Raw genomic sequence first — 23,553 nt, 5'->3', positions numbered from 1 at the left:
ATATTCCTTCATGTTTCTCAGTCTTTCAACAAGATCTGGTTTCTCTCATAGATCAGTGCCTCAACCGCTTTTACTGATGGTGTATTTTAAGGTTTTAGGGAAACAACCACTTGTCACCAAGAGATTTCCTATGTACAGACATCCTCTCAGCTTGTGCAGCTTAAATGATGAAAGTCTCGACAATCTTCATTCTGCCAATGGTACACTATCGTGCTTGAAGCTGCTTTATCCTTGAGTGGAGATGATTATCACGTCGAGCTTCATGGGAGTGACTATTTTCTGATGTTCTGACAAAAACTTCACGTGGTGCGTGATTCAACCTCTGGACGGTGCAAATTCAGAATGGCCTAATTTGGAACGAACTGACAACAAAGTATTTCAGTCCAAAGATCCAGCAAATGATATAGATAATGATGATAATGAGGATGTTGATGATGATGGTGATTATGATGATGATGATAACGATGACAAGGAAAAAAAACCCACCTTCCTTATCATCATCATCATTATATCGAACACTTTTTCGACGCTGTTTCTCTAATAGTACTTACACTGTAAATGACGAATCAAGAAAACAAATCAATTTATATACTGACTGGAAAAAGGAAAGATGTACAGTAGACAAAGACTACAGTACATGGATATTCAGAGAAGACTTGATATAGTTGTCAATACAATAACTTTTGATAACTTTTATCAAATCTATTGTTCCAACACAACCAACAACAGTGCCAACAGGGCCCACACCACAACCACCAACAGGATCTACAGGGCCCACACCACAACCACCAACAGGATCCACACCACAACCACCAACAGGACCCACACCACAGCCACCAACAGGATCTACAGGGCCTACACCACAACCACCAACAGGATCTACAGGGTCAACTCCACAACCAACGACAGGACCTCCTGGTCCACGTGAGTTCCTTTATTTGCTTTCTTTTTATTTCTTGTGCTGGCTAACTCGCTCCCCATCCACAACTCCTCAGGGCGTCAATCTGATGCAAATTATTGTATTACCTTCCAGAAGTTCCAAGAAGTGTTGATTATTACTTTTCTTTTGCATTTCTGATTATCATGACGAACAGATCAACAGTGATTTGCATGTATGGGAAAAACATTTTCGCACAATTTCTTAAATACTAAACAGTCAATAATCGTAACATTCAAACTGAGACTGTTGTTCAGATAGTGTAAAGAATGATGAAAGGAAATAATGTTGCCTTCTCGTGATTGCAAAATGAAAAAGAAACAACTAGAAATGCGAGGCTTTTGCTGTGGCGTCGGGTTGTGGATAAAAACATGAACATGGCTGATTGTTGTTCTTGGAGAGTTATGTTCAACTGAACAACAAAATTGAAACCTTTTTTTTTTTTTAACACACTTCCAATTGTTAAGGTTGTCTAACTGGAAACATAGATTGGTGAAAATGTACTCAAGTGACAATGTTGTCAAATTTCAATGGGGTGTTTTGTAAGAGACAATGTTTTAATGCGTTTCATGATGGATTTGAACGACTGTGAACAGAGAGCTGCTGTTGCTGCCCGTGGACGTACATGATGTGGTGAACAAGGTGGACAACATGATGGTCTGTTACAGCTGCAGAGGGCTGCCAGGACATGACGGAAGCAGGCTCATTCTTGGTGTCCACGGACTCTGTGCGTGTAGTGGGCCAGAACGCCGCCAGCCAGCCCACTGTGGACGATTTCCAAATCACCTACAGCGACGTGGGAACCTATCTCATCCTGACTATTGCAATGCCAGCCGATGGAGAACTAGAGGCTGTCAAATTCACTGGGGATTTCATTGGTGCTCAGATTGAAGTTATAGAAGAAGAGGGCACGTCGCCAGTTCCGGTTCAACCAAAATCTGGTGTAAATGTTTAAATAGTATTATATATATATATATATATATATATATATATATATATATATATATATATATATATATATAATCTGTATGAAACAGTACACGGTTTTTTTGTTGTTTTTTTGTTTTTTCTCTCCTAATCTTTGTTCTATTTTACGTATCATTATTATTACTATCATCATCACGATGATCATTATCTTTGTTATAATAATTATTATTTACAACTAGGGTTACATTATTATCATCGTAGTCCGTTTATTCATTCTTTTTTCTCACTTTTTTATGCGTTGTTGTTGTTATTGTTTTTACCTTTTGCTTTCTTTTCGCACAACAAAGATAACGGCAATGAGGATAATGATACTCCCTTCACTCCCTCTGAGTGTGCATAGCTCTGTGTGTGTGTGTGTGTGTGTGTGTGTGTGTGTGTGTGTGTGATGATATGAATACTTATATAGTGCCTGTCTGACGCGCAGTGTCCAAGCTTCACTGCCGCATAGGAGGGTGCTCACGACGCACGTTTTGTAGACCAGGACCATGGTGTGTTCTGTCAGCTTGCTGATTTTCCATACCCTGTAAGCCTGGACCTGGTAGTAAACAGTCTTGCCAATATGCTTGTTTAGGTTGGTGTTGAGAGAGATGGTGTCTACGATCATTGTGGGACACACACAGGTTATGGATTACTTCCAGTTCGTATTCAGATATTCTGATATTGGGTGGACACAACACGTCTCATGACCTGTGTTTTCTTGAGACTGATGGTAAGTCCTATGATACGGCCAGCCTCGCTGAAGCGGTTCCTGAGCTGTTAAAGGACTGCGGCTGAGTGGGTGTGTGAGTTAGTGTGAACATATGGTTCATTTCGCGTTGTATTACGCCTAGAATGGTCGTTTTCACGCAACATATCATTTCTCACTTCCATGCATTTAGAAAACAAAACAAAACAAACCCAAAAACAACAACAACAAAAAAACCCCACAAAAACCAACAACAACAAACAAACAAAAAACCACGAACAAAAAGGACATTACCACAGAGAGAGAGAGAGAGAGAGAGAGAGATCTACACAGAAAGATATGTTGGAAAAAGTCCACAAGTTGCAAACTGACTAATAATTTCGGAATGTTCTTAACAGAAACCAGAAGACCTTGACAGGAAAAAGAAAAAGATTTCTGAGCTAATTGTTTTTAACACTGGCATGGTTATTCTGTTTATAATCCTCATGCATTTATTGTTCTTCACACATAGATTTTTATGCTTGTAATACACTAGAAAATGTGTGTGTGTGTGTGTGTGTGTGTGTGTGTGTGTGTTTTCAGGGAGATATAAACCCAGATCAATATGCCGAATTCGTGGACACGTCGTTTGCAAGAGGAGAGATTTATGTCCGGTTCAGTGTTGAAGCAGGAAAAACAGGGACCATCACCGTGGATAAATTCAAAGTTTGCACAGTACCCAGGAGTAAGTTATGTTTGTTGGTTTGGCAGATAGAATAAACTGCACTGACTCTGTTGCTTCCTACTCTCTCTCTCTCTCTCTCTCTCTCTCTGTGTGTGTGTGTGTGTGTGTGTGTGTGTGTGTGTGTCTTGTCTATGAATTGATATTGAAAGGTAAATAAACATGCTTGCAGGCAGCAGCTGAGGTCAATCCTCTATCATGGAGGTCATTTGTTAAACCTTGCACGATTCCAGGTCCGTCCTCGGAAATATATTCGTCAGGTATATGACCGAGAAACAGGCTCTCGCCGTCTAGGGTCTGTGGCAGAATAAACATCTAAATCAAGCGAATTTCTAAGGAAAGTGTTCCTTTCAGGTGAGCTGTGCCGAATCAGTGTGGACGAAGTGCGGGAAGCCCTGGGCTTCACCCCAGCACAGGGTGTGTTTGGGGAGACGGACGATGGCGAACAGGTGGATCTGGACTCCCTCACCTTCCTCGCTGCCAACGTCACTGTTTCCGGCTACTGCTACATCTGGTACTGTGTCTCGTTGCTCTTTGGTTTCCTAGAGTCCACCGCATTGTCTTTCCCGTGAAATGATAAGCCGATGCTCTGGATCTGTTCGCTTCGTGTACAGGGCACTTGATGCATGAATTCATTATACATGTTACATTTTAAAACTTTTAAACTGTCATCTGTATCGTTCATCACGGCCAATGTCTTTCCTTTCCTTTATTTCATTATCGCGTTTTGTCTGTGTGTTTGTGCGTGTGTGTGTCTTGTTTTGTTGCTGTTTGTGTTTGTGTGTGTGTGTGTGTTTCTTGTTCAAACATTTACCTAATTCTTTTAGAACTTTTGTTCTTTTCTTCAAATTTGTCCAAGCGTACGCGCGTGTGTGTTTGTGTGTGTGTGTTGTGTGTGGTGTGTGTGTGCCCCGCCGACCACTAAGGCCATCTCAAGGCTATCACCACGTTAGCATCCACTTCAAGTCAAGGGTAAAAAGATAAAATAAAACCTTATCACCGCTTCAGTATTTTCACTCTGAGTCTGAGCACAATATTTTGATTTGATTTGAACGACTCTGAGTCAGAGCACCATATTTTGATTTGATTTGAACGACTAGATGCTCGGCTTGATTATCCAGTTGAACTTGGGAGAAAGGGCGAGACCGTGATTCAAACCCAGACACTCACGGACTCTAAACTGGCAGATTAGCGTCTTAACCATTATGTCACCTCCCTGCCATACTTCAGAAGACAGTTCGTAATAATGGAATAACGCCACGTCGCCTCACTTACAAAGTCTGTTGAACTGCAAGCACCATTAAACAATGGCGGGTGCCTGTCGTTTTCATTCTCGACCCCACGTCCAGTCTTGCCGCTCTATAGAGCTTTCCTCACAACAGACTTGCACTCATGAAACCTACAGAGCCTTCCTCACAACAGACTTGTACTCATGAAACCGCTGGGGCTTGTGGTGTCTGGAACCCTGCATACATGGATTCTGGAATTTCTTTACCAGTATGAGCCGAAAAGGTGGTACGAAGACACGATTAATAGGGAGACTGAAGTATAAATGACGTAACGTAGCATATGAGATCATTTTTAGCCGCTGTTTGTTTATGTGATATATTGAGATTTTGCGCAGCTGCCAACAAGGTGACGAATCTGATTTTGCCGTTCCATAACAGCTTTTATGCATACTGGATTACACATGTATCCTTACCTAGGTACGTGCAAAGGTTTAAACGTAACCTCGACCCTTACAAGGCGTGCGGCCCAGACGAGATCAGCCCCCGAGTCTTGAGAGAGCTAGCTACGGAACTAGCCCCATCGCTCACGATACTATACCAGGCATCCCTCGACTCTGGGGTTGTCCCTGTTGACTGGAAGACTGCCAGCGTGTGTCCTGTCTTCAAGAAGGGGGAGCGATACAATGCAGAAAATTACAGGCCCATCTCCATGACAAGTATTCCGTGCAAGCTCCTGGAGCATATACTGGTCAGCAAGATCATGGCATACTGCGAAGAGCACCAAATTCTCAGCACGGAACAGCACGGATTCCGGAAGGGTCGCTCATGCGAAACGCAGCTACTTGGCTTCGTGGACAAAGTGCCTGAGGTCCTCGAACAGGAATACCAGGAGGACTTACTTGTCTTTGATTTCTCTTCGACAAAGTAAGCCACAGCCTCATGACCCATAAGCTTCGACACTACGGCATCAGCGGGAATACCAACACTTGGATCCAGAACTTCCTCAGTGATAGGAAGCAGTCCGTCGTCGTCAATGGGTCCAGGTCAGAGGTTGCTCCAGTAGATTCAGGAGTCCCCCAGGGCTCCGTCCTTGGGCCGAGCCTGTTTCTACTCTACATTAATGACCTACCGATCGGACTGTCCGCCAGGGCCAGGCTCTTCGCTGATGACACCGCCTACCACAAAGACGTCAAGACAGCCGAAGACCAAAAAGGAGCTGCAAGCGGATGTGGACACCCTAGGTTCCTGGGAACAGCGCTGGAAGATGTCTTTCCACCCCCAGAAATGCTCCACAGTCCACATGACCCGCCGCCGGTCAACTCGGGAGCACAGCTACCATCTTCACGGCCACCGACTCCAGGAGGAGACCAAGGTCAAGTACCTCGGCGTCACACTCACCAAGGACCTGCAGTGGTCCCCGCATATTTACAGCATTACCATCAAGGCGAACAGGACACCAGGCTTTGTGCGCCGAAACATCAAGGTGCCCAGTAAGACCATCAAGACTATAGCCTACAGGGCCCTCGTCTGCCCTACTCTTGAGTATGCCAGCTGTGTGTGGGATCCCCACACCACTGAAGACACCAACACCATCGAAAAGGTGCAGCGTAGAGCAGCTCGCTGGGTCTCACACCGCTTCCGCCAAACCTCCAATGTGGACGACATGCTCCTTGACCTGGAATGGCCAACGCTGCAAGCCAGACGGAAGCGTGCGAAACTCACCATGTTTTACAAGGTGCACAACGGCCTCGTACATGTTGACTCCAAACACCTCCCATCTGTCAGCCGCCTCAGCCACAGAACGAGAAAGTCCCACCTGCAATACGACATTCCATCCAACAGGACACAGTGCCGGCAGAACCATCCCGGAATGGAACAACTTGTCCACTGAAGCCGCCACTGCGCCATCTCTGGCAGTCTTTCAGGCCAGGGTGGCTAACTTCTGACCAGCTCCAAACAACAGCCATCTCCGCCCCGCCCCCTTCCCCCCAAGCCCTCCTAAACCTGTTAAACTCAGAACAAAAACAGCCCATCACTCCTATTTTGCAACATTTCCATTGGCTCCCTGTCTCACACAGAATAAAGTCAGCACTCTATGTTATAAATGTAATCACAAATCTGCCCCTTCTTATCTTTGCGGCTGCCTTCACCTCTACACTCCATCTCGCTCTCTACGATCGGCTTTGGATGCACTCTGTCTACCCATACCCAGATTCAAACACCCCACTGTTGGACGCCGTTCTTTCTCTGTCTCTGAACCTTGCATTTGGAATGAACTTCCTCTTTCGCTTCGTCAGGTCTCCGCACTCAGCTCTTTCAAGTCTGGCCTTAAAACCCACCTCTTCACAAGATAGCCTCCCTAGGCCCTCCCCTACCTCTTCCTTGTCTTCAGTTTTCTTCAGTTTTAGAGTTACGCATGCGTGTGAATGACTGGTGTGGAAGCGCTTAGATTTGTCTCTGCACAAGATTCAGCGCTATATAAATACTATTATTATTATTATTATTAGCCCGTTCGGAACTCCCACCCCCACGCCACCTCCACCCCGAAAAGAAATTGTGTAGCAGATTCATCGGCAAGTCGATGTTGGCCACCCATCCAGAAGAAGAGGGCAGAGAAGGGCAGATGGAATGAGAACATATGAGGTGGTGGCGGGCATGGAACGTAAGGCAGGTCAAGAACACTGGGTGGCAGACGGGTAAACACACAGGAAGTGAGATTAGCGGGAAAGTTACGCAAAAACGCGCGAACCATAGAAGGGGTAAGACGGCAAATATTGAGACACAAGACGGCTGGCACGTCTTGCCAAAAACACAGTCCACGGATTTCTGAAGACCAGGGTAAATGCAACCCCAGAAAAAAGTTTCCAGATTGTTAACCACTTTATTGTAAGTACACACACACACACACACACACACACACACACACACACACACACACACACACACACACACAAGCAACAATTAAAAAAAAATAACGTCCGGCACAGTAGTGGAAGACTGAAACAGCTCAGTATGTCAGCTAATTAAACAGAAGGCTGCCCAAACTGTTATGTGTATACATGCTTATGTATGTGTGAATGTTTGTCTGTGTGTGTATGCATGTATGTATATAATGCACGTATGCATATGTGTATGTATGTATGTATGTATGCACAGTAAGCAAGGTCGCCAGTCATAAAGTGTTTGTGTTGCGGCGAAGTGCAGGATTAGCGTGTCTCATTAACGGCTGCGCTGTGTGCAGTGAGTGTCAAGGCAACGACACACTGGTGTGCACCAAGAACAACTGTGAAGAATGCCCCGAAACTGCATGGACTGCTTGTGATGCTGAATGTGGGGAGAACGGAACACAGACTCTGGAGGTTGTGGGTGACGTTGTCGGATTCCCAGATACCTGCCCACACGGACCGAAAGACCGACCTTGTGAAGGAGATTGTCCCGGTAAGTGTCTGCATCCTGAGTCATGGCGCTTGTCTTGTGGAACTATCATTCTTCATCGGGCTTAGCAGCCCACGTGGTCACCTTGCAGTGAACAACAGTTGCTTTGTTTCAGACAATGATATTGTCGTGTTGACATTTTCTCCCGTTCATTCGCCAATAATGAAAACACGAAAAGAAAAAAGTTTCATATTGTGTGTGTGTGCGTATATGTTTGTGTGTGTGTGTGTGTGTGTGTGTGTGTGTGTGTGTGCTATATCCAGACTGGTTGATGGCATTACCTTCGGCGTAAATACGCCCTGGTTACCAGAGACACTCTCAGTGGAGAGCAAGCCACTGGAAATACGCAATTTGTTTAGATATTTCATTTTTATTACAGATAACATTATCCTAGTTTGTTAACTCATTCAACCCTGCGCCTGAGTGGCGTGCGCCGCTTATCGCCGTTCTCCGCATGAGCCCTCCTGACAGGCGGGCGATGAAACCCGTTTTTTAAACCGGTTCGTCAGCTCATTATTAACCATTAAACTGCTATGGAAGGGAAGTAACTCCAACTTAACTTCCTTCCTCACTTGCACGCGAAGTTTCGCTCCGAAAATCGTACGATTTGTGTGTGTTTTTGTTTTTTTGTTTTTATCCGGTTTTCCGCATCGAAATGGTAAAACGTCAAAGGCTTACTGCGCACTAAGTGCTCAATGAAATTTTGATGGGCTCTTGCAGTGAGTTCGACCCATATAATAACGATTTGTCTGAAATTCATCAGATATTTCTTGGGGAAAAGTGAAGGAGAATGAAATTAGCAACCGGTCTAGTCAAAGTGGCGGACATTTCAATCAAGAAGATAGCCCACAACCTTCAACATCGACAGAAGCTGACATTTTACTGTTTCTGTTTTTGATTTAAAGTTACAAGTAAACTATTGCATCCCTCGTCTTGAGACTTCAGCAATTTGTGTCAAAATTATATTCAGTCATTAACAGAAGTTTGGTGGCTATTAGTTGAGTGGTTGCTATAAATTTGTGCCTGAAGTGAAGCACCCCTTCCCAATGACGCAGTCCGGCCAAAACATGCCAGACTGGGAGCATTGCACAGACAGAAGACCTTAAGGGGCTGAAAGGGTTTTGAGTAAGTATTATGCCTGTGGCTGTTCAGAAAAAAGGTGAATGCATAAAACAGCACAAAGCTCAAGGGCCTGGCCTTATTCAGCCACTTGTGCTAAAGGATTTGAGCCATAAACCACCTATTCCCCCATAGTATTCTATTTAATCCCTGTCTGTTTGTCTGTCTGTCTGTCTGTCTCTCTCTCTATATATATCTCTATGTCTCTCTCTCTCTCTCTTGCTCTCGCTCACACACACACAGTACCTACCCAACTCACATAACAAACGGTAGCTAGCCTTCTAAGACGCATGGTTATGTGTACTGTTCTAAAACAGACAAAATCACGTTTATCGCTGATTGATGGAAACTTCTGCACATCAAATTTCACACAAGACAGGCCAGGAAAGGTCTGCTAGATGCCTAATTAATACACCTGCATAGTTCGCAGCATCGCCACCTACTCCACCCCACCCCCACCCCCTTCCCGCCCCACCTCCACCCGCTCATGACCACGTGCTCCTCTCCCTCGTCTTCTTTTGAAAATGACATTAATGTGACTCTCATCATGATTCATCAGTTATCAGCGACTGGACTGGAGCTGGCGCAAGTGTCTTCATCTCAACATTTAGGTCAACGACAATAATGTGCACATGGTCTGTACGTGTCTGGTTTTTATGTCTGTGTACTGCAGCATCTGTCTGGTTTTTATGTCTGTGTACTGCAGCATCTGTCTGGTTTTTATGTCTGTGTACTGCAGCATCTGTCTGAGTGAAAGCATCGCCTCACAACGGAAATGGTAACACCGGAACCCTAAAGTGGTATTCATGAGACAGGACTGAATGAAATGATGAATCTCTCCGTCTCTTTGTCTTTTTCTCTGTAATTTTCTCAGTCTGTCTGTCTCTCTCTCCGCCTCTCTCTCTATCTCCCTCCCTCCCTTCCATCCTTCTCTCTCTCTCTCTCTCTCTGATTCTGAACTTTGTTCACATGGGTGGCAGTAGCACAATTTCAGAGCTCCGACAAAAAGATTAATTTTTGATAATTAACAGAACTTCTGACACTTGTTGACAATGCCAGTTGGCATTCAAGACCATCGACTGGCCATTGGTACTTTTGTGCCATGTTTGATCAAACTTTTGAAGAGGAAAGCGGCGATTTTTGCAAAACGCATTCGGGGATTCAAGATCTTCAACTTTGCTGGCCATTTTGCTGTGACCACTCTGTTCGCCTTTCTCGTGATTTCGGGCGTTGAACTCAACCCTGGCCCAGTGAGCGGACACAGCGCAAGCAACAACACTGCAGAACACAGCCAGTCAACACGGGGAATAGACACGGACATAGAACAGTCATCTGTACAACAGCTGATCAGGTCAGTGCAGTCTCTCACCGAGTCAGTGAAAAAAATTGAAGATAGACTTGAAACGAACCAGAATGTACTGTCGTCAAAAATAGCTGACGTAGAAACCCATCTTAACCACCGTTTTGATGAATTGTCTGAACAACAGAAAATACTAACAGATGACGTGGATGCTATGTTTGAACACTATGAAAATCTACAGGAAAATCAAGATACTCTCGATAGTCTTGTTGAGAACTTGGAAGAAAAAATGGACAAGTTGGAAAACCATTCCAGACGAAACAATTTAATCTTCGGTGGCCTGTTGAACGGTGGAAAGGAACTGTGGGAACAGTGTGAAGAAAAGGTGCGCTCAGTCATGAGGGACAAAATGAAAATCAACACAGACATCGGGATCGAAAGAGCACACCCCCTTGGAAAATCATCTGTCATCGTCAAGTTCCTATCTTTCAAGGACCGAGAGCTTGTGATGTCCAGGGCAGGGTGTTTGAAAGGAAATGATCCTCCACTTTTTGTGAGAGAAGACGTGTCAGAGAAAGTCCGGAACAAACAGAAAGGTCTGCTGTCACTGAGAAAAGAAATGAGGGACAACAACAAGAGGGCAGTAATCAGACACGACAAGCTTCGGACTGATGATGGCGTGTTCACATTTGATCTGAAGGAAAACGAAATCGTGAAACTTGGCAGCGACACGCCTCACTTTCAAGGCGGAAGATTTCCATCCGTTCCCCGGGGAGATAGCAAAGACGTAGCCAAGGCAGCATCGTCAGGGAAGAAAGATGGGTCTTGCATCTCCGACACAAGGTGCGGCCACTCGAGCTCTACAGAGGACAACACAGCAGCAGACCAACTCACGACCCAGGACCAGGCGGCCAACAGGCTGTACTCAACCGTGGTGAGGCAGGACAGCCGTAGCGGACAGAGAGGACCGCACCGACAGCCGTCGTCACGACCAGGGACCGACCGCAGTCACGCCCGGGCTCCACGAGGTAGAGGGGGATTCCGAGTCCAGCCCCCCTCACTGCAGCGCAACAGGCAGAAGTCATCGGTCTCTCACTCCAGGGGGAGTCAGGGGCAGTGGGGGTGGTTCGAGACAGTCAGCATCACAGCAATAGGGAAGTGGCCGGTGCTCACAGACAGACCGTGAAGGCAGGAGGCTAAAGGTGGGAACATGGAACGTGGAGGGGTTGCTTCAGCGTCTTGACTCTTTTGATTTTGTTGACTTCCTCAGAACTTTTGACATTTTCTGCCTCACTGAAACTTTTGTAGATTTTAATTTTCAATCAGATAAATTTTCTGACTACATTTGTGTGACTTCTTTTGCAAGAAAATTAACTCAAAGGGGGAGAAAATCAGGCGGTGTAGTAGTGGGATATAAAAATGTATTGAGGGAGCAGATCAAAGTAGTGGAATTAGAGTATGGTAATCTGATTTGTCTACAGTTAGACAGGACTGTCTTAGGCACACTCAAAGATATATTTTTCATTGGAACCTACGTACCACCTAGTGATTCGAGTGTGTATAATTTGTTACAACATGGCTACGGAATTGAACCTCTGGAACACTGTATCAATACTCTGTATGAAACATTTGAAGATTTCTACGTATTCATTTGTGGTGATCTGAACGCACGAACAGCCAGTCTGAATGGTTTGGCTGAAGTAGGTTTTGACCCACTATATCAAGAAGATGAAGTGTATGTGACACGAAGCTCACAAGACTTAACAGTGAATCTGTTTGGATCACAACTTATTGACTTGTGTAGCATGTTCCATTGCTCCTGTTATAAATGGAATATGTGATAAAGGTTTTGATGATGGGTGTACATATATCTGCAGTACGGGAAGTAGTGTCATCGACTACTTCGTTACGTCAAATGAGTTGCTTGATTTGGTTCTATCCTTTGGGATAATCGATAGGGTTGATTCTACCCATTTACCAATTTCAGTTATGCTGGGCAATGATAACACTAACGCAAGTATGGGTAGTAGGGAAGATAGGCAAGGTATCTGGAGAGAAAAGCTGTGCTGGACAAGGGAGAAGGAAGGGGAGTTCTTAGCTAACTTTTCTTCTCCACAGTCAGAAGCGGATCTTTGCCATGCTTTCGAAGAGATTGAGAGAGATACTGAATCAGCTTTGACCAAATTTGTTGACTGCCTTCTTAATGCTGCCAGTTGTATGAAAAAGCAAGTTAGGATTGATTCTGGTCATGTAAAAAACAGAAGCCCCTTGGTTTGATAAAGAGTGCAAAGAAGCGAAGCAAAAAACACGTAAACTTTTAAGCACATTCAGAAAATCAAAGGAAACATACGGTAGAAAGGTAAGCCAAAGTAATTCACAGAGACAATGGGATATAGCCATAGGAAATTCTGATCGATGTGATGAAGACATAACTATAGAAGATAAACGATTGGCCTTTGTAAAGGCAAGAAAGGAATACCGACAACTAATACGGGCAAAGAAAAGTTCGTATAAGAAAGAAAAAGCGCAAAGACTAAACAACTCTATTCATGATGCTAAGTCGTTTTGGTCAGAGGTGAGATCGAATACGTGTAGAGGTAAATAGAAAACAAGTGAAAAGATAACTTTAGATCAGTGGTATGAGCATTTTAAATCTGTGTTCAGGACAGAAGAGGGGGTAAATAATGGAGCAGAGTATGATAGTGTAGTGGATCATGATATAACTGAAGAATTAAACATTCCAATTTCAGAGGAAGAAGTACATCAGGCCATAGCTGGGCTGAAAAACGGAAAAGCATGTGGTTATGATGGGGTAACTGCCGAAATGCTTAAAACTGTAGCAACAAAATCAGTCCCTTTCTTGTGTCGTCTTTTCAATCAGATTTTCAGCAATGGTGAGTTCCCAGAACAATGGAGTTACTCGATAATCATACCCATTTTTAAGAAAGGCAATCCAGATTTACCTGATAATTACAGAGGAATCCCCTTGTTAAGTGTGGTCAGTAAGATTTATACGAGTATACTTAAAAGAAGACTTACTAAATGGATGGATGACAATGGAAAAGTTGTTAAAGAGCAGGCAGGCTTCAGAAAATCATATTCAACGATTGATCATATCTATACCTTATCATCTATTGTAGAGAAATGTTTTAGTAGAAAAGGCGAAAAATTGTATGTAGCTTTTATAGATCTGAGAAAGGCTTTCGATTCAGTCCATCATGCTTCCTTGTTTGCAACTTTATTGAGAGCAGGATTATCTGGCCCATTTTTTAATGCTTTAAGAGCTATGTATTCTTCAGTTTCATCATGTATTCGTGTGAATGAGGAAATGACTGATCTTTTTGGTTGTCCTTTAGGTGTTAAGCAGGGGTGCATTTTGAGTCCTACACTCTTCTCCTTATTCATAAACGAAATAGCCGTAGCTCTAGAAGAGGTAGGAAAACATGGAATACAACTTCAGCCAGGTCTGATCGAACTGTTCCTTTTATTGTTCGCAGATGATTTAGCTCTTTTATCAAGGACACCCTGGGGTCTGCAGAACCAGTTAAACCATCTTAGTGCATTATGTAAAGAAAGGTTTTTGAAAATAAACGCAGAAAAATCCAAAGTTATGGTATTCAGAAAGGGGGGTTACCTAGGGAAAAATGAGAAATGGTTCTTGGATGGTGCTGATCTAGAAGTGGTTAACAGTTACACTTACCTGGGATACACGTTCACGACAATGTTGAGTAATGTGCAGGGAGTGCGGTCCCTCGTAACGAAAGGAAAGAAAGCCGTATATGACTGTGCCCGTGTCCTCCGAAATCTCAATGAGATGACGAGGCAGTGCTTCTTCAAAATTTTTGATGCCCAGGTTCAGCCGATTTTATTATATGGGTCAGAAATGTGGGGTCTAGAGGAAATAGACTCAATTGAAAAGGTGCACACCCATGCATGCAAAAGATTCTTAAATGTTTCAGCAAAGACACCAAATAAATGTGTATATGGAGAGCTGGGGAGATATCCGTTACACGTAAATTCATGCACGAGAGCAGTAAAGTACTGGTTAAAATTATTACATATGAATATTAGCAGACTGCCCAAACAAGCTTATCTAATGCAAGTTAATATGGAGGAAAACGGAAAATTGTGTTGGGCATCGAAACTCAGAGACATACTCCAGAAATGTGGTTTTGCTTTTGTTTGGCTGAACAAAGGTGTTGGAAATGAACGATCTTTCCTCTCGCTATTAAGAGATCGACTCGTTGCAAACTTTATTGACGACTGGACAACAGCAATTAACACCAGCGAGAGATTTTCGCTGTATTCAACTTTCAAGTCAAATTTTTTCCCCGAACCTTACATAGATAATATTAGAATAAAACGTTTTAGAGATATGATCGCAAAACTCAGAATGGGTGTTCTTCCTCTCAACGCAAACGCTTTTCGATTTGTTCAAGACAATACACAAAGGGTTTTATGTAGTTTTTGCAAAGATCAAATAGAAAATGAAGTACATTTTATTTGTATTTGTCCATGCTACAAAGAATTACGGTATCATTATTTTGGATCAAACACTATTAATGAAGAGCAATTCAGTGATTTAATGCAATGCCCTGATGTAATGTCAATGCATAATCTAGCCCATTTTGTATTTTACGCTGAGAAAAAGCGTGACATATTGATGGAGCTAATCAAATGATTATTTGCTGTCCCTGTTCTAGACGAATATCCATACAATGCAGTGCAGGTGTGAGCCGCAGGCCACAACTCAATTCAAATGAAGGATGCATCGCGCGCGCGGTGTGTGTGTGTGTGAGTGAGTGAGTGAGTGAGAGTGTGTGTGTGTGTGTGTGTGAGACTTATCCACTTGTCAGCTAAGTAAATTGTAGGTTTGTGTAATCAGAGTCCAAGCAAAATTGTAATGTACTAGAATACTGTCTGTTATTGTTGACTATGTTAGGAGCCTGATGACTTATGAACATTAAACCATCTGGAATCTGGAATCTGGAATCTCTCTCTCTCTCTGTCTCTGTCTCTCCCGCGTGAGCACATGGTCTCCAACAATTCTAGAACAGTCTGTGTGTGTGTGTGTGTGTGTGTGGTGTGTGTGTGTGTGTGTGTGTGTGTTGACAGTTACTGAACCACCGTGCCTCAGTCCGTGGAGTGAATGGTCGATATGCGAAGGCTGCACCCAAAGACGATTCAGGTTCTGCATGTTCCCCAATGTGTCAAGTTGCGGCGTCCAGTGCAACCTGGCCATGGATGAGACCCGCCTGTGCGGAAGAGAATGCACCACTACCATCGCGCCCACCTCACCAAGTAAGACTTCGCACTCTTCTTATTTATGACAGCAGTCATCACTCAGACCTACGCCTGCCGTATTGCACGGATTCCAACGTTAGTATTTGGCCCCATGTGTCCATTCTGACTGTGAATCGTTTTTACTGTCAATATTTTGCCTCGGGTAGGCTGACCGTGAAAACTGGTGGGTTTATTTTTTTCACAGCCTTCAGGAGAGTGGTGGCTTTATTTCTAACAGGAACTCAATGAAATCAGGCATTACCTTTCCCTCATTCAGTCCAGTACAGAGATGGCAATTTTCTCAGGTGGACCAACAGAGAGAGAGACGTGCTTTTCCACAGGCAACCCAGTACAGGGTTGGTAGTGTTTCCCTTCAGCAGCCCAGTGTGGAGAGGGATTTCAGACGGGAAAACCAATAGAGACATGTATTTTTTTCTCACATAGGGACCCAGTAGAAAGAGAAAGTGGGTTCTCAGAGGCAGCCTACAGCCAGAGTGGTTTTCATTGGATTACAGTAATCCAACAGTGGGACGGGTCAGTTATACACCAGGCTACTCAATCGAAAGAGGGCGTTTTGTTTGTTTTGTTTTTTTTCCTCAGAGACAGCCAAATAGACAGACCAGGGGTGAGTTAGTTTTCTCCTAGGTTTGGTTTCTTACAAGTAGATCAATAGATACATGTTTGTTTTGCTTGCTTGTTAGTTTGTTTGGAGAGAAAAAAACCCAGCACTGATGGATTGCTATCTCGCAGACGGCCTAGTTTTAAGGCAGCCTAGTAGAGATAGCGGTTTGTATTTTCGCATGGAAACGAATGCAGTAAAGAGTTTGCCTTCTCACAGCCAGCCCAATAGAGTGAAGGGTTAGTTTTCTCACGGCCAGCCCAATAGCGTGAATGGTTTGTTTTCCCACAGCCGGCCCAATAGAGTGAAGGGTTAGTTTTCTCACAGCCAGCCCAATAGAGTGAATGGTCTATTTTCTCACAGCCAGCCCAATAGAGTGAATGGTTTGTTTTCTCACAGCCAGCCCAATAGAGTGAATGGTCTATTTTCTCACAGCCAGCCCAATAGAGTGAATGGTCTATTTTCTCAGAGTCAGCCCAATAGAGTGAATGGTCTATTTTCTCACAGCCAGCCCAATAGAGTGAATGGTCTATTTTCTCACAGCCAGCCCAATAGAGTGCCAGGAATACGAGGAGTTCACCTCCTGTTCCACCAGTCGCTCCCGCTGTGAGGAGACGTGCATGGCGTTCCGGTCTGAAGCCAACAGCTGTGTGGAGGAGGACGAGCAGTGCGAGCCCCGTTGTGAGTGCCAGGAGGACTACTACAGGAACCCGGAAGGCCGCTGCGTGCCCCAGGAATCGTGTGAATGCTACCCGCCAGGCAGGAACTCCTCCGTCCCCATCGGTTATCAAGAGAATGTTGACGAGTGCAATTATTGGTCAGTGTGTTTCCACTGTTCCCATCTCTCTGTCTCTGAACCTCTCTAGCTCTGTCAAAAGCAACGAAGGTGTTGTTTAGATGCATAAGATAAAACCAGGAGTGGTGCTTGTTAACATGTTGGAAAAAGTCCTATTAAACGGCAGAAGACGTGTTCTTAGAATTTGAATTGCAAAACCATGGTTCAGAGTTTTTTTTCAAAGTAAGCCTTTACCAGTCTTTACGGTTATTATTAACTATTTTCCAGAGACAATACACCTTCTTCAGAAAAGCGTAAAAAGAATACTACCTGTCAGTTATATTGAATAAAACGTTATATGGAAAAGGAAATTTATATCCATTTGCAAGATGTCTCTCGTTATCTTCAGATAACATCTGTTTCAGTGTGTGTCTTATGTGTCTCTGTATCTCTTTCATTTTCTGCATCTCTCTGACTGTCTAACTCACTATGTCTTTTTCGTCCCGTGTGTCTCAGCTTTTGCTGTATATCTCTGCAAGAGGTTGAGAAGAAGATAAATTGCCCAGTGGTGAAGAAAAAAGTATTGCTTGTGACCGATGACCGTACCACTTCATAAATATCGTATATTCTGAATTAAGTTAATTCCATTTATATTCATATTTCAAGTTGTTTTCATTCTCTTGTCGGGTGACATGATTGTTCAGAATCATTACGTAGACTTTGTTCACACCTCTTTAAATGGGGTTTTAGCCTTAAACCGAATAGTTCAGTTCTGTGTGTGTGTGTCTCTCTCTCTCTGTGTCTCTCACTCACTCACACACACTCTCCCTCTCTTTCTCTCTCTCATACAGAATTCACCTTTCGCCACTGCATGATCTCTTCTGGCTTCCAGTGAAAAAAAAAGAATTTTATACACTTTCCAGTCCCTTTGCTTTTCCGCTCTGAATTAACGATGACCCACGGTATCTGTCGGATCATATCCATCTTCCCGTTTCTGAGATATCTTTGCGACCTTCATGTTACAATAGTCTTTCCAGTCTTACTAGGTATGGAATCCACTTATGTAGGACCTGAGAAATTCTGACACTGCAATCACTCAAAAGAAACTTGAAAATGTTTCTGTCTAAAATCATGAAGACTTTTCTTGAATCGTTTGGCTCGTGCTGTAACTCCTGGACCATGTTTTATTCACCAGTCAATCTGTCGACTGCCATTCAGTCATTCAATCATTTCATTTACCCACCCTTCCTCTCTGTCTCTCTACCCCATCTCCCCCCCCCCCCCCCAATCCCCCTCACACACCCCCCCCTCTAACCCCCCCTCCCCCCTTTCTCTCCCTCTCTCTATCTGATTTCCCCCATTCTGGATCGTTTTCAGCGCGTGCTTGGTGGCCGGGTTCGTCTGTGCAACAAAACAGGATTGTAAGTTAGCTCTGTTTCTCTGTCTCTCTGTCTCTGTCTTTCTATCTGTCTGACAACAGCAGCTACTTCTTACCCATGCACAAGTATCCCTACATACGCGCACGGTCTCTCCAGCATTTTCTCTGTATTTTTCCCCTTTCTTTTTTTTTTTTTTTTTTTTTTTAAAGTTTCTTTGTTGTATGTAGTGTTCTATGCCTTATTAACATTACAGTTTAACAATTGTATTCAGAACAGTGAAAAATGTTCTTCATTTAGGTTCAAAACAAATCATCAAATAGAACAATTTTAGCAATGAGTATGAACCGTTTCATGTCGGTTTATCTGTTATTACTATGCACAGTAAAAGATACAAGACCTGCACTACAAGCAGTATGATTTGCCCTGTATGAAGATCTACAATAGAAGATGAAGTCCAGTTTGTATTATGCTGTTTTGTGTCAAATGATTTGAGCTAAAGATATATTCTGTTGAGTTACTATAGAAGACCAAGTAATTTTCAGTTAGCGTTACTTCAATCCTCTGCAAATTAAAACGTTATTACTGCTTATGTATTCATACGAAACAAACATGTAATCCCCATTGGCCTTGTTGAATAAACTTTCGTTATTTGATCGTTCTCTCTCTCTCTCTCTCTCTCTCTCTCTCTCTCTCTCTCTCTCTCTCCTTCTTCAGAGACAAAGGAGTGTGCTTTTAGATATACGAAGCTAGAAGAATAGGCATGCGTACGTGTGTGTGTGTGTGTGTGTGTGTGTGTGTGAGAGAGAGAGAGAGAGAGAGAGAGAGAGAGAGAGAGAGATCAAATAACGAAACTTTATTCAACAAGGCCAATGAGGATTACATCTTTTTTCGTATGTATACATAAGCATAATAATCTAGACTACATGCATGCACAAATAAAACTGTGTTATATTCGATCGATAATAAAACTACGATTTTAATAACATATAAATATATATATATATATGGCAAGATTCGTAATAATGTTTTAGAGAGAAGCTAAAGATAAGATTGTCTATTTCCTTTTGATAGTCTTTATTTATAGTCCATGATATTCATCTGCATGTGTTGAGTTAACAACATACCTGTTATGGGCCACGTTTTGCGGGTTGCTTACCAGTTTTCCTTTTTGTAGAGTTTGATTTTCTAAGGAAGCAGAAGTAGGCATCAATCATGTATAAAGGTGATGACTGTCACTTGCAGGTTGCGTGGAGGGCACGTGGTCCGAGTGGTCGGAATGTTCTGTTAAATGCGGAAATGGCTCCCAGACCAGAACCAGGTGAGTGCATTGTCTCCACCCTGTTGACATGGATATAGTCTGCCATTTGATTGCTTGCCTGAACATTTTGCTTAAAGCTGGTTAAACATAGGGCGTCAGAGTGTCCTGTTTTAGCGGTGGTTAACACTCCATACTAATCACTTGATCTCAAGTAATGACAGGCGAGAGCGTTCCCTACTGATTACCTGGTATTGGCCAATCTTTGCTTCTCACTGAGGTTCCAAGCTATTTTCAGTCGAAGCTGGTCTGGGTGATTGCACCTGTGACAGTGGCCTCTCAGGCTCAAACACGTTATTCTCGAAAGAGACAAGAAATTCGTTCTTTCAGCTTACAGTTCAAAGGGATGGCTTTGACTTGGAAGGGGATGGAGAAATGAGAGTTACTTTAGTCCGTTGGAGGGAGGGCAATGTGTATTGGACAGTGGAACTGGTGTGAGTGACAGGGTAAGGGGGAGGGGCAGTAGATGTGGCAAGTGACAGGCGGTTGGAATGGAGAGGGTGATTGGTGGTGAATATGCTAATGAAGCACTGGCTGTTGAAACAGGGGAAGGGTTTGTTTGATTGATGTTTCTTTTACAACACTTTCACCTTTACACGGGGCAAGACACACACAGACAAAAGTTATAAGGCATGACTGACCACGGCCCCTCCACCCCTTCGAGTTGAAGTTGGTTCACTTGCAGTTTGTAGAGGCTCCCATTCATTTATCATTTACACTCTAATGGGATTCTAAGAGTGAAGTTTGTGGAAAGCAATGCTTTTTCATGAACAGTGCAGACTTCACCTATACACACTTAATATTTTTATACCACCCTCACATTTTACGTCATGAAAAACAATCATTTTTTACTTCCTGCTGTAAAGAAAGCATTTTAAAAGTTAGAGTTATGAAACTGTGTGCTACCTTTATTCGATACCTCAACATTGTGTGTCCAAATTTCATGAAACTGTGTTTCCTCATCATTCATTAACGATTTTAAAAAAATATATATACAAACGCCCAGTACACAGAGGAACGCAGACTTAGAAGTCGCCCAGTACGGAGTGAGTTTTAAAAGTAGAGCATGCATGTTGCTTTAGGCTGTCTACGCGCATGACATGATTCAGATCGAACACGGCCTACACACATGATTTTATTACAGTGTCCATAGAGTGGGAAATCAGTTGAGAGTGACGCATTAGGGTGGCTACACACATGGCATCAAAGTGTCCCTGCACGAGTGGACGATCAACTGAACATCCATGTTGCTTAAGGTTGGCTGCACACATGGCATCATAGTGTCGATGGAGCAGAGGGATTGTTGCTTGTTGTGATTGTCCAGGAGGCAAGGTGGCAGAAGACGCTTGTCTGCCAATACAGTGTCAGTGAGGGCCTAAGTTCGAATCACAAGTCTCGCCCTTTCTCCCACGTTTGACTGGAAAATCAGTCTGAGAGTTTACTCATTTGAATGAGATGATAAACCAGGTTCTTGTATGTAGCATGCAAACAGCGCACCGAAAAAAAACCCCATGGCAACATGTGTTGTCCTCTGACAAACTGGTGTAGACTAAATCCGTTCTGAATATTCCACACAATTATACATGCATCATTCAAGGCCTGACTGGCTGCTGGTCAGGTACACACCTAGCAGATGTCATGTTGTGTATTTGGATTTGTCCCAACGCAGTGACGCATCTGAAACTGAAAACTGAAAGTATGATTTGCCGTGTCCCGTGCAAGAAACTCTGACATGCAGCTGAAGTGAACTAAACATCCACAAACCTTCCTGTCCGCAAGTGTATATGTCGTGACGTGCTTTCTTCACCTCAGACTGCCCCAGCTGTTGATCTTTGTGTGTCGCAGCTGGCTATATCATGTACAGTAATGGACTGATGGTGGTGGAGGTGGTGGTAGTGGTGGTTGGTGCTGCTGATGCTGATGATCATGTTGTTATTGCCGCCGTCGTTTTGTTCATCATTGTTCTTCGTTTTCTCACCTCTCTTCTCTTCATTCTCGCCATTGTTGCTGTTTGACATAAAATCCATCTCAAGCTTGCTTTCTTTGTAATGTAGGTATACTTAACTTCTTTCATCGCCTGATGTTTTCAACAAGTATCTGTTGTATTATATAATTCAGGGAAAACACTGGAGACTGCGAAGGCGTTCCAGATACAGAGGACAAAAAGTGTGAGGAAGTCTGCGAATGTGAGGTAAGTCGTATATCTGCCGTAGAGGGCACAAGCCGCTGTAGCTGTTTCCACCACCTTTGCCGATGTAGTCGGCAGGAATCTTGTTGACACCTGTTATACCAATCCCCCATTATGTACAGCTGTTACACAGAACAACTCAGTATGGTGCTGCACCCACTCTGGGTTAGAGAAGTGTAATTCATATAGTCTGGAGGAGTATAAGTGTCCACAAAACACCATTATATGATTATTCGGACTGAGTAAAGTAAAATAGATCTGTGTGTATGTGTGTGTGCGTGCGTGCATGTGTGTGTGTGTGTGTGTGAAGGAGGAAGAGGTGGAAGAGAGAGAGAAGGGGGAGGGGGGAGCTAGTTGGGCAATCATAGAAAGAAGATCCATCGCAACACCTTTCAGTGTCCTGATCAGTTACTGCATTGTTTATCGAGTTTGTTTTAATTTGTTTACCAAGTCTTTCAGCATTTTTTTTCAGCTATTGTCTATTTTGTTTTTGTGCTTAGAAAACAATGATGTATTTTCCAACAGGATGGCTATCAAGAAATAAAGGAATGTCAGAACTGCACGTGCGATGACGGGTTCATCAAATGTGAGCCTTTCTGCCAAACCATCACCGACTGTAACAACGTAAGAACAATAATAACACATTTTCTATGACTTCTGCTTTTTGATTGATTTTTCTTTGTGTGCGTGCGTGTGTGTATATGTGTAATATGCACGAACCGAAGTATGTCAGTGCAAGTCATTGTGTAGTCACTGAGTATGAAGTGTCAGCCACTGTTCAGTTTGTTATGGTCAATGGTCAGTGTCTGTAACTGTGTGCGATAGCTTGCTGTGTCCGTGCATCGTAATATTGTCTATGTATTCAGTGTAAGCGTTTGAGACTGTCAGTGTGATACCCTGCCCTGTGAGGGAGATCACAATATTCAGCACGAGTGTTCTAAGTTTTCAGACTTTCATTACACTGTGCCCATGTCATTCTCTGTTCAGTTCATGTTGTCATCCTGATGCCATTCTATCTGTGTGATCAGAGAACCCATGTCCTTATCACGGACCCAGACCAGCCGTGTTGCCAGAAATGCGTGGAGATCAAGAAGCCTTGCAGTGAAGTGGACAAAGGGGTCAAATCCTTGGAGTTCAACGATGCATTGTTGGGCCTGTGCAAGTCGCCCCCTCTGACCATCAAAGGATGTGAAGGCTCTTGTGGAGACAGTTCTGTGTCTGTCAAATACGCGTATGTTTTGGTTTATTTGTTTTGTTCGTTTGTATGTTGATGTTTTCAAATTGTGACATTCTCTGTTTGTCTGAATGTCTCTATTATATGCCTTGCCCCCCCACACCCCCACACTCCCCCCCCCTCATCCCCCCTGTCTCTCTCTCTCTCTCTCTCTCTCTCTCTCTCCTTTTCTCTCCCTGTCTGTGCTTGTGTGAGTGTGCGTGTGCGACCACGTATTTCTGTACACATTTGAGTAGTCTCTGATGACTATTCAGTAGGTATACGTTATGAACACTTTCTATGCTTAGTGTATTCACCCATTGATCGCAGGTATACTTTGTGCATGTGTGTGTGTGTGTGTGTGTGTG

General features: G+C 43.5%; 1 protein-coding gene across 1 annotated transcript; it reads left to right on the top strand.

Annotated features, from left to right (window-relative positions):
* Positions 1–1,740: 1,740 nt before the first annotated feature.
* LOC143288447 (uncharacterized) lies at positions 1,741–17,004 on the top strand. The gene is made up of 6 exons (XM_076596938.1): positions 1,741–1,880; positions 3,192–3,333; positions 3,685–3,844; positions 7,801–7,997; positions 15,529–15,714; positions 16,859–17,004. Exons 2-6 carry the CDS (start codon positions 3,214–3,216, stop codon positions 16,868–16,870), a joined length of 675 nt encoding a protein of 224 aa, XP_076453053.1. The 5' UTR covers positions 1,741–1,880; positions 3,192–3,213; the 3' UTR covers positions 16,871–17,004.
* Positions 17,005–23,553: the final 6,549 nt, after the last annotated feature.

Source organism: Babylonia areolata, chromosome 12 (assembly GCF_041734735.1).
Source record: "Babylonia areolata isolate BAREFJ2019XMU chromosome 12, ASM4173473v1, whole genome shotgun sequence".
In the NCBI taxonomy this organism is placed as follows: Eukaryota; Metazoa; Mollusca; class Gastropoda; order Neogastropoda; family Buccinidae; genus Babylonia; species Babylonia areolata.
This window is presented reverse-complemented; position numbering and strand designations above follow the sequence as displayed.